This window comes from Pimephales promelas, chromosome 1 (assembly GCF_988280905.1).
Source record: "Pimephales promelas chromosome 1, fPimPro1.hap1.1, whole genome shotgun sequence".
Classification (NCBI taxonomy): domain Eukaryota; kingdom Metazoa; phylum Chordata; class Actinopteri; order Cypriniformes; family Leuciscidae; genus Pimephales; species Pimephales promelas.
The window spans coordinates 10,460,074-10,474,541 of record NC_142769.1 but is presented as its reverse complement, the minus strand read 5'-3'; the positions used below and the strand labels follow the sequence as shown (position 1 = coordinate 10,474,541).

The following is a 14,468-nucleotide window of genomic DNA, read 5'->3' as shown; positions in this document are numbered from 1 at the left end:
GGATTTTGAATCGCCGACAGGTCCAGATATTTAGCATGCCAAATATCTCACAGGCGTCGGCGACTCGTCGGTGATTCTCTCAGTTCGAGTCTTTGTTCATTCACACTGCGTGATTGTCACTCGCGTGAACGAGCGCCGATTTGCCTGTGATTTCGGGCATTTGTCGGCGATTTCTCAAAACCTGTCGGCGAGCCAAAATCGTGGCTAAAATCATGCAGTCTGAACTCGGCATTACACGCACTGTCTGTCAGCGCTGCGTGTCGAGTTTGGGCCAAATGACTTTAAGTCATCCACAAACCTAGACATGGCTATGTTCCTAAAGGGATTGGCACTCCTTTTCAGAGCTCAGGTTTTTTTCTCTATCGGCTCTGCCATCATCCAATAGCGAGAGCAATGTTAATCTCCTCCACCCGGTCAGGTTTACACTGCTTTCTCCACCCCTATCAGGAGCTCGGAGCAGCTTTTCATTTCGTTTGGTGGGCGCACCAAGGGTCTCACCGCCTCTTAACAAAGCTTGTCCAGTGATTGTGGACTCTATAGCAGCTGCTTATGCATCAAAAGGTCTGCAATGCTTCTTGGGCATCAGTGCTCATTCCACTAGAGGCATGGCTTTATCGTGGGCATGGTCCAACAGAATTTCTATTCACGACGACTGTGTGGCGGCGGGCTGGACCTCCCCGTCCACCTTTGACATGTTCTATAACCTAGAAGTTCCCGCTCTGCAGGCTAAACTTTTGTCAGTTTAAGTCAGATGTATGTTTCTGTCCAGATATGATCATGCGCAGGCTACTCTCATGTGTCTTAGCTCTTCTGGTTGAGCTGCACCAGTGGGTATGTGCTATATGATTATACAGACCGGCGGCGGCGCCACTCTGTATTCCCTATGAGTGCTTTTGTTCAAGTGCTGGCCCACGTTGCTGGCTGCCTTATTTTCACACTTTTCTGGGTTCCCCGTGAAACCCTGGAACTCATGAGTGGATGCTTGGCACGCATGGCGTTGACAAAGGGTTCCCGTAGCATAAGCTAACTTACACAATACGAGAGAACCTCTCGTAAGAGAACGTATCAGTTACCTAACGTACTAGCGCCACAAGTGACTTTTGCTTCAGTCAATGAAAAACAGCCTCCGAGCCCTGCTTATAACGCTAAGCCACACCCATACTGGCGGGCTATGGTGCTGTGAAGGCGCAAGCTCCCTTCATTGGACGTGACGTCACGTCGGGCTCAGTGGTAGGCTGCAGCAGTTCCCGCAGGGCAGCCTCTAGGTCTGCTAGCTGCTGCACTGCGTTGACAATGACTACAAAATTAAGGATACTTTTTTGGCTTCAATATCTCGAAAAGATGAATCTTTCCTGTAGCGTAAGCTAAGTTACGCAATACCCAATCCCTCTTCTAGAGAGAACCGAGGTTACTTTAGGTAACCGATACGTTGCCATATGAAGGTCACATTAAAACTGCATTGTAAACTTTTTACCATGCCTTCATCATTTCATTTCGGTTACTTTTCAAATAGCCTACCTTTTAGAGATGTATTCGTTTAACCTTTGTCCCACCCCCTTTCAAACTTCATTACTTTTCAGTATTATCTTCATTGAACATTCATTATAAAATATTAATTACTTTTTTAAAAGTGTGATAATTAAAAACATACAAGTGTGATAATCTAAAAAAAGTGTTTGAATTATACCAAAGCTTTGGAGGGGCCCAAAATTGTTGTAAGAAAGTATGTAAAAATATATTTTATTTTATTGTTTTTACTGGGAAACCATCCCATTAGACTGAATTTACTTTATTCCTTTAAACTGATTTTACTTTAAATTGAATTCAATTGAAATTTATCTGTATTATATTATATATTAATAAAATCAGCATGAAAGTTAATATAAATATGTATATATGTTTATATACAGTGCTTAGCAGTGAACACACCCATGCTAAAGTTGACTAAAAAGAGGAATACAAAATCATCTTTTGGACATTGATCTTAATGCTTTAATTAAAAAAAAGAGGTACGATACATTGATCATTTACAAAGAAAATTGTTGTCCTTAAAAGTTGGATTTTTTAAATTAAGGCATTAAGATGATTTTTATTCGTCTTTTTAGTCAACTTTAGGTGTGTTCACTTATGCTAACTTTATATGACTGACACTATATATATATGCACTATATATGACTGACATTAATGCATAGAAAAGTAAATGTCATAATTGCCGTTGTGTCTAAACTGGTTTCATGCGGCTGTGCTCCCAAAATATAGTGTTTATGCATGTGTACCTTTTGTCTTTTCCGTAGAGTAAAGTTCTTCCACAGTAACAATCTGAGTTGTGTCAGGAGACTCATTATCAGCAGTTGACACGTTGCTATGGGAATATGAACTCTGTTTTACCCCTGTGGAGAATGAAAAACATACATTTATTATCGACAGACAGTTAATTAACTAAACACAAAACATATCTTGGTCGTTGGTGTATATAAACTTCAGTTCCTACACAGGAGCCAGTATAGTAAAACTAGAACTGCAACATCAATTGTTTTTCCTACCGGAAGTGAAACTGTATCAGCTCCAGGTCCAATCTTATTTTATCTTGTCAAGACAAATAATGTCTAACAACCACCAACAGCCATCCTGATGGGGAAACCATAATCACATGCAGTTTGAGTGGGTGTGATCAATAAGTGGAGTTTCTCATTACACTGAGCCACTCTGATATCAGGTTCACATCAACATTCTTGAATACAGATGTGTCCAGTATAGCAGCTATCAGACCACACACTCCGATTTCCATTAGCGCCCACAAATACATTTTGTGCAATGCAAACGTTTTTGGTTTCTCAGTGGGACTTGATAAAGACGTCCGACTCCCTCCTCATGACTAAATAAAATAGTTTCGTGGCTTTCAGTAAATGTCTGTCAGCTCTGTTAGAGTTCTCCTAAATGTTGACTAAATAAACTTTCTGACGATACAGAACATATTTCAAATGTACAGTCTTTCACTTCCGAGAAAATAAACCATAAACAGACAATTGTTGTCAATGAACAAAATATTTTCATGAACTCTTTCCCCGCCAGGGTTTTATTTTTATTTATTTTTTATTTATACATTTTTCAGACACTCAAACTGCATGATGTGATTATGGCATTTTTTAATCAATTTTACAAAAACTTTATGGCCCCCAGAATATTATCTTTTTTTTTTTTTTTTTTTTGGTATGAATCATTTCTGAGCATACAAAATGCTAAAAGAAAGAACAGAGCTTCTGCTTAAAACCCTCTAGCTTGATGCATTCTTTTTTTATCAACACTTAATGTGTCTGTTTTATAAAAAAAAGCAACATTTAAAAAAAGAGGTCAAAGACTGTCTGAATTGATTGAATGATGATAAAAATATAGGCAGAGTAGATAAAGTCCACCAATGTCCCCAAAGCTTGCACAGTCATAATCATCTCCATGCGTTTGACATTTCATTAGGTAACTTTAAGCATATTTGATTTATATGCTGTTTATTGTTTGATGATCACGTAAGATTACATGTGTGCAAGCACTGCTTCTATCGCTTGTTTCTGCTTATTTTCTAGATCCAGAATTTCTGCACTATTTCAGACAATGCATTATAGCACCCCCTACCGTATAACAGTGAAAACACGTGTAATGGGACATGGTTTGCGGCACTACAAGTCCCATCAGCCCCAGAGCTATATAAGGAAGTTGTGAGGCTTGTTTGCTCTCTCGCTTCCTTTTCTTGATCGTGATTCATGGATGAATGATGTTCAAAGGATGGTAGGAGAGATTAGTTTGCTCTCTTGCTTTCTCTTTACTTTGATTGAATGTCAGTAGGGATGGGCGAATGAAGCCTCAAGAAGCACTGAGGCTTCCCCCCATAGACTATAAAAAATATGGACGTAGTATCCGTGACGTCAGCTGTAGGTTTCTGAAGAGCAATTTTGAAGACTAAAGTGGGTGGAGCCGACAGTCACCATCTTGGCAGCGCGTCACCGGTGGCTGAGGTGCCTGGATGCTGAAACCACGCCCGCACCTCAACGTGACCTGCTCAGGCTTAGGAGCTAATGCTATGTCCCTATCCCAAATGGCACCCTTCGTGACGTAATGCCACTTTGACTGTCAAGAAGAAGTCTGCTGTGGAGCTCGCATCAGTGCAGGCTCGGCAAAGTGTTTATCATGGGTGCAAATCGCCCACATATATACGAGCACCCTCTAAGACCTAAAATGACAAATGGCACACCCTACGGTTTCATGGACTTAACAGACACGTGCATGTGCATTGTAAGTCCACAAGACCGAAAGTGCATATGAAGTGTGCCATTTGGGGAAGGGCCTATATGCGTTGTGCCCAGTGGTGTAGTGCAGGGTATACGCAGGTATACGACGTATACCCAACTTCCTTTTCAGTCGGCATTGCGTATACCCACTTCTAAATCCCCTCTGATGCACATCATTTAGTTGCTAATCCAGTGTGGTTTTTGTCCAGGCCGTGGAACACTGGACCAGCTCTATACTCTCTACAGGGTGCTGGAGGGATCATGGGAGTTTGCCAAACCAGTCCACGTGTTTTGGGGATTTGGAGAAGGCATTCGACTTTGTCCCCCGAGGCGGCCTGTGGAGGGTGCTCCGGGAATATGGGGTCTGGGGTCCTTTGCTAAGGGCTGTCTATATACATCCCTATATGACCGAGATTTTGAAGATTTTGACATTATTAACTTTAACATTTTTTTTTTTTTACTTCAATTTCAATTGATATAAAAATTTATTTTGGTGACCCAATAGATAAAATTGGATTAAAAATGTTGGTGGAACTTAGCTAATGGGGAATATACGGTAGACAGAGCATGAGTCAACAGACACGGTGCATTCACGCTGCTGTATTTTGCGCAGTTGTAAATAAAGAACAGAAACGGAGCAGCGCTTCTATCTCCTTAACTATACATGCCAAGCTAACATTACACTATCATTTTACCCAATTTTTCGACACCCTGGGTTGCCAGTTGATGGACAACACAGGGTATTACAGCAACAGAAGTAAATTTCCATTGTAAATTGCGTTCATTCCTGTTGTATGTACTTAATCTGGCAACCCAAGTGAGCATTGAGTCTGAGGAGGAGGGGCCGATTAAAACAACTCTTTCCAATTTTTTTAATTGCACTGCAGTACCCATGCATTTCAGCCGCTAGCTCTCAATATTACATAGTGCATATTTAACTAATGATGTCATGCCATTTCAGTTCAAATAAAAATGGATACTCCACTTCATATTGGAAACATTTTTTAAAGCAACAGATAAGTGGTTATCTAACACAATGATGAGCTCTTTACACAACAGGTGTGCGTGTCTCTCTCTCTCTCTCTCTCTCTCTCTCTCTCTCTCTCTCTCTGTGTGTATGTGTGTGTGTGTGTGTGTGTGTGTGTGTGTGTGTGTGTGTGTGTGTGTGTGTGTGTGTGTGTGTGTGTGTGTGTGTGTGTGTGTGTGTGTGTGTGTGTGTGTGTGTGTGTGTGTGTGTGTGTGTGTGTGTGTGTGTGTGTGTGTGTGTGTGCCAGGGGACCTGAGTGTCTTTAGCAAAGCAGAAGAATAAATCTGACTCTGAGGGAGTTTTAATTGGTACTATTGGGAAAGGTGGGTGACAAGGTCACCTATCCTTTTCTGGAAATGAGCACACAATCACCCTTAAACATACCTTCTTCCAGGAAGACAATTTTCTAGATAAGAGAGAGTTCAGTAGAGTTCATGAATCTAGTTAGGAGGAGCTTTTAATTCATTTGTTACATAAAATAGTACATTACAAACTGCATACTGTATTCTAACTTAATCAAAACTTTGGTCTAATGTCACTTATCTGTTCTCAATGGTCTGGTCTTAATGGTCTGATTTCAAATTCAAAATGTATTATAAAACGCATTTAATAAATAAAAAATAATAAAAACTATGTGTGTTTACCAAAGGGCTGTACAATACAGTAAAACAAATAAACACATATGATTTAAAAAAAAAAAAAACATATGACAGCTCTCATACCGAGTTAAACGTCATTGAATAAAAATAAGCCCACTTAATCTTAAATTTAATCCTAAAATAAACCGGAAGCCAATCTAAGCCTAATGTGTTTTTGCTTGTGTGTTCCTGTTAGAACATGAGCAGCAGCATTCTGGAGAGGACTAGCTAATACTTACATAAAGGGTGAGATCAGATTCATTGGTCTGATTGGATCTCAATGGTCTAATCACTCTGCTGAGGTCTGATTTGTTTGATCTCACTGATCTGATCTCAATGGTCTGAGAACATTGTGGTTTCACTGATCGGATCTTAATGGTCTGATCTCACTGCTGTTGTCTCACTGGTCTGATCTCATTGATAGAATCTCAGTCAGTGGTGTAGTCTAGTTTTTTGTAGTGAGTATACTGTGATATACCAGCAGCCCCCCCCCCCCCCCCCCCCCGCCGCCACCACCGCCACCGAAAAATTTTCAAAACTTGTGTGATATTCCTTTAAAGTTCTGTCTTAATAGATTTGATTATTATTATTTTATAAATTACATTTTACTATGCAATTTCTTTCATTATTCCATCGAGTTACTTTATTTATCTCTATAAACTGTTGTAAATTAAAGACATTTGAGCTTCTGTGTGTTTTAATAAACTATTATTAATATTATTAGGCCTACTTGAAGTACTCCGCTGTGCAATAGTAATATATTTCTTTTAAACTTTGACAGGTTGCATGAAGCAGGGGCGTCACTAGGTTTAGTTTAGGATCTAATGCTCACTATTAACCGGTTTCATTACATGCAAAAGGCAGGGTTTTATAATCACTGTTGTCCCAAATGTGAGGTAGGTTAGTTAGGGGAGTTCAGGGTTTCCCTGAGAAAAATTTTATTTCTCTGATCTACATATGTGCATTTTAGGATGTTTTGAAGGCCAAAAAAATAGATAACAGCTTTAAAACCATGTCAGTGGGCACTGGGCAGCTGATTATTTCTCTCTCCTCATCATCACCCTCTTTTTCTCTTTGTTTTTCTCTTGCCCTGTCTCTTCCCCTCCTAAAGATGAGCTGTGACTGATATAGGCTTTTCATTTTTGTCTGTCATTGAAGAAAGTAAACATGGGGTCAACTGATGAGTGGATTTTCCCTATAAATAATTTTTCTCGGACACGTTTATTCACTGAAAGCTACTAAAGCTAGGTAATTAAGTTTATTAAATACATTCAAAACATATAGGCTACACATTCATTATTGATCTTATGACTAATACAGGGCCGTAGACAGGGCTTTATAATCAAAGAGGTCCTAAATTTGAGGTTGGTGCTTCAATTTTTTTGATTTCTCTGATGTGCATTTCAAGACGTTTGAAGAAAAAAAGAATAAGAAATAGCTTTAAAACCATGTCAGTGGGCAGTAAATTCTCTCCCCCTCCAAAGGCTGAGCTTTTTTAATGTAATAAAGGCTACAATTTTTATTATATTATCAATATGTACACATTCGTTATTACTCTTGTGGCTAAAATGATGAAAACGGCTTTGTTAATGTTTCTTGTCACCTCGCAATGACAGTAAACTATTAAATTGCACGAGTCACGTTACAGGCCTAGTATTTAATTATTTCACTTCAAAATGGCGAAATTACACAAAACTATAGTTTGCCTGATTATTTTTTGTCATTCGTTTAACATTCATGACCTAAAAAATGTAAAATATGAAATGTTCAGTTTAGCCACTTGCATCTTTTCTCGCACTTGCCTGTAAACTGAAGCGTCGAGTCACTCTGCTGAAATTCGCGCTCAGCAGCGTCTATATAAAGCCCGCCTACTTTGATTTGATTTGTCATCTCAAATATTCTGACATTGACGAGCAGTGACAGACCAATGAGGCTCAGATGAACACGAACACACAAACACACCCTGTCCTCTGTTTTCAAGTGGTCCTCGATGCAGAGCCAAATGGGAGGAGCTGGAGCTCTAGCTCCTCCCCTCGCTGGAGCTCCAGTTCCTCCCCTCGCTGGAGCTCCAGCTTCACCGCGCACGCGCAGGTTAACTTCCGAGCACTCGGCATGATTTCAAAAGCAACATATTTCAGCGCCAGCTTGATTTTTATTGAACACAAATAAAAAAAAAAATACTCTGTTAGTTAGCAAGAGTTGGCTCTGCATCGAGCACCATCTCATTTTATGTGGCGTGAGAGTCACACACCACCCGAAATCCGATCGTTCAGACTGAGACATATGTCCCGGTAGGCTATTTGAATAGGATTTTAAACCACATATGGATGTAGCTTGCCTTCAAACGGATTTCATGTGCTTTTCTGGGCTGACAATCTGAACGTATGTCGGGATAAGAAATAGAAGGAAGAATTGCAGTATGGGCTAGCTCTCTTAATTTTTTTTATTTTTGTAGTTCTTTAAAGCACTTAGTCAGTCAGTGGCAGTTATAAAATGTGTTGTATAAATAAAATCAACTTGAACTTGAATCTTATCTACCAGTGGGAGTACTATGTAAAAAAAAATTGGTTGAGTTCTGTGAAGAGAAATGTTATGTGTTATATGAAGTGTGTACTTCAATGTAGGTTCTTATTATAGGCTACCATTAAAATGTGAAGCGGATGCATAATCTCAGCACATTTGTTATCTTGTTTTTCCTCTAGACTAGTGTGGGAAGTCACACAGCTGGTTTTAGAGTACTGGACTGCTTGTTTCCATTTCATTAAAATAGCTTAACCCGTTTAATCCCACCGGTCACAATTGTGACCGCAGCTTTTTTCTTATTTCTGGAAGCTCTAAAAATGTTGTTATTGACTTTGGGCAAGAAATTCAACTTTTAAATGACAAAATAGACTGTCTTGATTAAAATCAATTAATGTCATGTGACTAGTGTGAAAGGTCACATGACCAGATCAGGTCACTTCCTGCTTGCACATCTAGAAGAAGATTTCTTCCTCAGACTACTAAAATAAGTAGTATATAAAACATCTTAATTTACAGATAGAACTATCAAATTTTGTACATATGTTCTTTAAAGGGTCTACTACTGATATATTTTGAGAATTATACTCCTGCATTTATATTTTGCTCGTAAGACTTGTAAATTTGTGGTAGTATAACAGTATAGCAGTGCTTCAATTGAAAACACAGGTACAGTATAGGCAGATATTGGCGGGTATTGGCAATCCTACACTGAATATGCCACATCTGTGATGAGGATGGATGATCACGGCGAAGGAGAAGTGCTCACTAACACAGATTTAGACAGCTTTGTAAACAATATTTGATAGAAATAGGCCTTTTGTGTACATAGAAATGGTCTAGATCTTTGAGTTCAGCTCATGAAAAATGGGGGCAAAAACAAAAGTGTTGCATTTATAATTTTGTTTAGTGCAGTTATCAGTATCCCAGAAACGTTCAATGTGTTGGACCTTCTGGACGTGCATGACCCCCTTCCCCCCACCCCTACCCCCACCCCAAATTGAAAGTGACTGTAATAGTGATGGCTCAGATAGGGAGTCCCAGGGTGGAACGGCCCATTTGCCAGGTAGACTATTGAATGGCGATGCAGATGTGATCTGGAGGATTGTGCAGATGTTCATGAGAACCAAATGGTGTGCCTCACACATGACCACAAACAACCCTTTCTACAACATTCGGCCCATCTTCAGTGCACTGAAAGAGTGCACACATCTACCTGAAACTGGCCTAGGACAGGGCCCAAGTGTAGACATGGTCTAGCCCATAGGGGTCTAGCCGAACAAGCAGAAGTTCCTCCAGGGTGTAACTTTGTTCATGACAACCTTTTCACCTCACTAAGCCTTCTTCACGAAATGACAAAACGAGATATTGGATGTCTTGTAATGAATTGTGTCAATAGGTCAAATTGAAGAATTTGAATGAATTCTGACTATGTAGTTTCCCACCGGTCACTATTGTGACCGAGTATAAAACCTAATATTTCACTAACTTAACCAACATAAAATCAAAAAAGGCATATTGTTTGAGTGTTAGGGAGGTCTAAGGAGTAAAATGCATGTACTCAAGTTGCAAGAAAAAAATTGGGATTAAACGGGTTAATGCATAGCCTATAACATGAAGGTTGAGTCTATCCAATACAGTCAATTGTACACTTTAATTTACAATATATATATAAAAAATACAACTGGCCTATTGGAGTAGCTTATGCTTTTACATTAACGTACAAAAAGGGCAGATTAGGTAACCTGGTCTTATTTTTTATTTAATGAATTAATCAGATGATTTATTTACACAATCTTTTTTTAGATTAATTTACAACAAATAACTCGCGTTACTGCGGTGGACAAAATAAACGTGCACACATTGCCTTTGTCTAGTAATTTACATAATCATATAGCAGACGCTTTTGTCCAAAGCGGCTTTAAAAGTGAGGAAAACAACGAAACTGTTCATCGTAATTAAGAGAAAAGAATACATAGATACTAAGTTTTCAACAGTTTTTAGAAACACGCACAGATAGTGTGAGCAATGTTCTAAGTGTTTACGCGTTTGTCACAGAAACGATAAATCATTGTATAATTTATCATAATCATGACAAATCTTAGAGTAAAATATAATATTATGTTTGCCAGCACTTTGCGCATCAAAACAAACTTGTCCTTTCATCACGGGTGAAACTCGCACTAACATTAACAGGCTTGATAGCGCGTTATGTTCTGTCCACTAGTTCCAGCGAGGGTGAGCTAGAGCTCTAGCTCTTCCCATTGGAAGCTGCAGCGAAGCCCCGCCCACTAAATTTAGCGAGGTGGAGCTGGAGCTCCAGAAAAGGGGGAGCTTGAGCTCTAGCTCCTCCCATTTGGCTCTGCATCGAGCACCATCTCTCTGTTTTTGACGTGCTCTCTGCTCGCGCGCTGAATCTAATAAGATTATTAGATTGTAAGATCGCCTTACGTTTAGGGGGGCTGATGTCGTAGGAAATTTATTTCACAAAACGATGTTGTTATGAATCCTCACGCTTTTTAAAGTGGGCTGTGGGCATACGGAGATCTTTGACATTTCCTAGTGGGCATACGCAAATCCTTGACATTTTCTAGTGGGTATACGGCGTATACCTGCGTATCACGTAGACTACACCACTGATCTCAGTGGTCTGATCACACTGTTGTGGTCTCATTGATCTGATCTCAATGGTCTAATCACTCTGCTGAGGTCTCACTGGTCTGATCTCAATGGTCTAATCACACCGCTGAGGCCTCATTTGACTGATCTCACTGATCTAGTCTCAACGGTATAATCACACTCCTGAGGTCTCATTTGTCTAATATCACTGAACAGGGGCCAGGGGCCTCATGTATAAAACTTTGTGTAGATTTCATCCTTAAAGTATGCTTTTTGCGTAAGCACAAAAGTTTTCAGATTTATAAAACCGTTCGTACGCCAGAACCTGCGCAGAATTCACTTTATAAATCCCAGTCAGCGGGAGATTATGCGCACGTGCGTCGCCTTCCCGAAATAACCATATGTGGAGATTACAACGCCTAGTTTAAATATGCATATCTCATCTATATATCATTTGCATATGATTATTCATCCACGTGATACCAAGTTTAATGGTACAAGACGGTGGGAAAATATGAAATGCGGATGTGCGTCACATTATTACAAACATTTTTTTTTTAGTAGCCTATATTTGCCTTGTTTTTGAATGAATAAATCAAATAGTGTTAAATACATTTCAGAGAAAGTTTTTCTCAATCTTTTCCACTGGCCAAATAGTTATTATAAAGTGATAATATAATTGCACTTTCTTTTTTCTCTATTTGAAAGTTTTTAATGCTGTTATTGGATGTTAAGTTTTTACAATGTGATGTTAATAAAATATATTTTAAAAGTTAAACTTAAAGCATAGTTTCTTAACATTTTGTTGGGTTGATTGGGGACAGGTGGGGCTCGGAACCCTTTCCTACCTCAGAAGTGGGGAATAAAAGTATCACAGTGTATTTCTAATACAGGAACGGCAAGTTAGCATGTTACCATTTACAAAAGACAATTATTCAATAAATAAATAAATTAATAAATATGGCGCGAGTTTAACCCCCCCAATGGTAGACCCAAAGTTACGCCCTTGTATATATATATATATTGTAACTTCTCAGTAATGATTTCATGTAGTTTAAGTGTTTAACTCCATATGGCATATTTAATCTAAATGTTTATATCAGAAGTAAAACATAGTTTAAACCATTCTCTTATTTATTTAAACTATTATTGTGAATATGGACTGTATTTATGATTTGGACTCATAAAAGATTTACGGTTTTACTCCATCTGCCGTTAGATTATAGGCTATATGTGCGTCAGTCTCACCAAACGGCCCAACGCGCGTGCTGACGCCGTCATTTCACTCCTATTGGTTGTCGCTCGCAAAAATCGGCCTTCATTTGCATAAAGTTAAACATTTCTCAACTTTGTCGCGTCGCGGGACACGCCCCACCGGTCGCTATCACGCGTGTCGCCGGAAGTCGCCCGTTCACCATTGATAATGAATGGTTTTGCGTTGCTTGGTTGCGTGTAGTGTGAACGGGGCTTTAATTGTCTAATCTCATTGTGCATACTATTTATGCAGTTCAAATTCAACATGTATAATATATTGAGAAAACAGTTGTAACAGAATGAAATAAATTATCTTTTGGTAATCTGTTGCTTTTGCCTTGCTTTTGGCTTGCTTAGTCGGGGTTATTTATTTATTATTTAATATTAACAATATTATAGATCTGTGTTGTACTACTTTCATGTTATCACTGTATACGCTATATAAATAAATGTGACTTGACTTGACTTGACTTTTGAATGTAATATTTTTAACATTCATTGTAGTCGGGTGAGAAAAATTTGATTGGGTGAGAAAATGTTAAATGACACAGAGATTGTTATTGTGGGCAGGTTAAGAGAAGTTATGTGAGATCTCTCTGCCCTTACGGAATACATCTAAGTTAATTAGCTATTTGTCTTTTCCAAAGTGACTTACTGTACAATTATTATGGGGACAGTCCCACTGGAGCAACCTGAGGTTAAGTGCCTTGATCAAGGACACAATGGCGGCAAGGGAACTCGCTAACTCGCCAGGTCATGAATCATCGCTTCCAGGATTTGAACCCACAACCTTTTGGGTTACTAGCCTAGATCTTTAACCATTAGACAGATAACTTACTTTTGCTCTTCAAAGGTCATACTCTTTCTGTTAGGGTGCATATTCAGTTGTCAGAACAATTACTCCTCTTCATATGACACATTGTCCTTTGGCGAAGGACATTTCCATTTCTAGAGTGCGTCTCCTGTTGTGGGAATATATAATATTATATATTTCTTTTCAGAGGACGTATCATTTTCTCCACGGAACAAATTCTTCAGGGGACATGGTCTGCTTTAAAGTACCCAGACGGGAAATAGTTTCATGTTTAATTTCACACTACACTTTCATTTAACAAGACTACACATTTGTTCATTGAAACTCCAGGCTGCCCTGAAGAACAAGTGCACAATGTGTCCCCACCACATTCAATTTTTTAACAATTTTCCTTGGCAACATCTGTGAAAACAAACTATATTATGTCATTCTAGAATATGGATTGTAAAGTGAGGGCACCCATTTTTTGTGACCCAGAAGGAGGTTACAGTGTTTCTATGGGCGCACTGGCTCTGTCTTTCTCTAGTAATTGTCTCTAGTTACAGTAAATATTTCATCAGGCGCATCAGCCAGAACATCGTGCAGGAAAAATGACCAACACAGGAACCTTGTATGAAATATGCAGGGAGTAATTTCCTATTTATGAATCACTGTCTGTCATTGCTTTTCCATTCCATCTCCACCACAGAATTTATTTCTGTGTGAAATGGGGCTTTACACACACACACACACACACACACACACACTTCTAATTTTAGAGGCCAATTACCGAAAAACGCACAAGTGGAAGGTGTGTGAACGAGTCGTAGTAAAAAGGTCAGAAAGCAAATTGAGGCTGTTATGGGATCGGCAGCATTTGCATACAATGAAAGGCCAGGAATATATTTTTCAGAGATTAAAATGTGAATGGGATATTAAAGTGTCTCGCCAGGAAAGTTTTCTTCAAATTTATACATCGTGGGCATTGAAGACCATAAAAAAAAATAAATGTGTATTTTTTTATATGTGTATGTCTAAACAACTTCATAAATACACAAAATAAAACATTATTGTAATGTGTGCAGAAAAATGTTATCATACAACGAAAACATCACATTAAAGGTTCTCTAAGCGATCCTGGGTGTTGACGTTCAGAATATTTTCAAACAAATCGGAGGCTAGCTAGACCCTCCCTCCTCCGCATCTCACCTCCTCCCCCTCCCTTCCGTGCTTCCTGAAATAATTGTGAACGTGCATTTCGCTGACTGCATAGTTCTAGCTAGCTAATTATATCCTTGTGTGGGTTTGGCGAACATAAGCGTCAATTTAGAATAAAA

The 14,468-nt window shown here is 39.0% G+C and overlaps 1 protein-coding gene across 2 annotated transcripts in view; it reads right to left on the bottom strand.

Annotated features, from left to right (window-relative positions):
* The window catches only part of LOC120477781 (phospholipid-transporting ATPase ABCA1), a 265,488-nt gene that overhangs the window by 234,573 nt on the left and 16,447 nt on the right, over positions 1 to 14,468 (bottom strand). Inside the window, exons 1-2 of one of the 2 annotated variants that reach the window (XM_089126189.1) lie at positions 2,544 to 2,673; positions 2,277 to 2,390 (exon numbers count right to left, since the gene is read on the bottom strand). In XM_089126189.1, the coding sequence (XP_088982315.1) occupies positions 2,277 to 2,342 (66 nt within the window). In that variant the 5' untranslated portion in view covers positions 2,343 to 2,390; positions 2,544 to 2,673. Of the gene's footprint in view, positions 1 to 2,276; positions 2,391 to 2,543; positions 2,674 to 14,468 lie in introns of those variants that run through there. The other variant, XM_039669594.2, reaches the window with a different exon arrangement.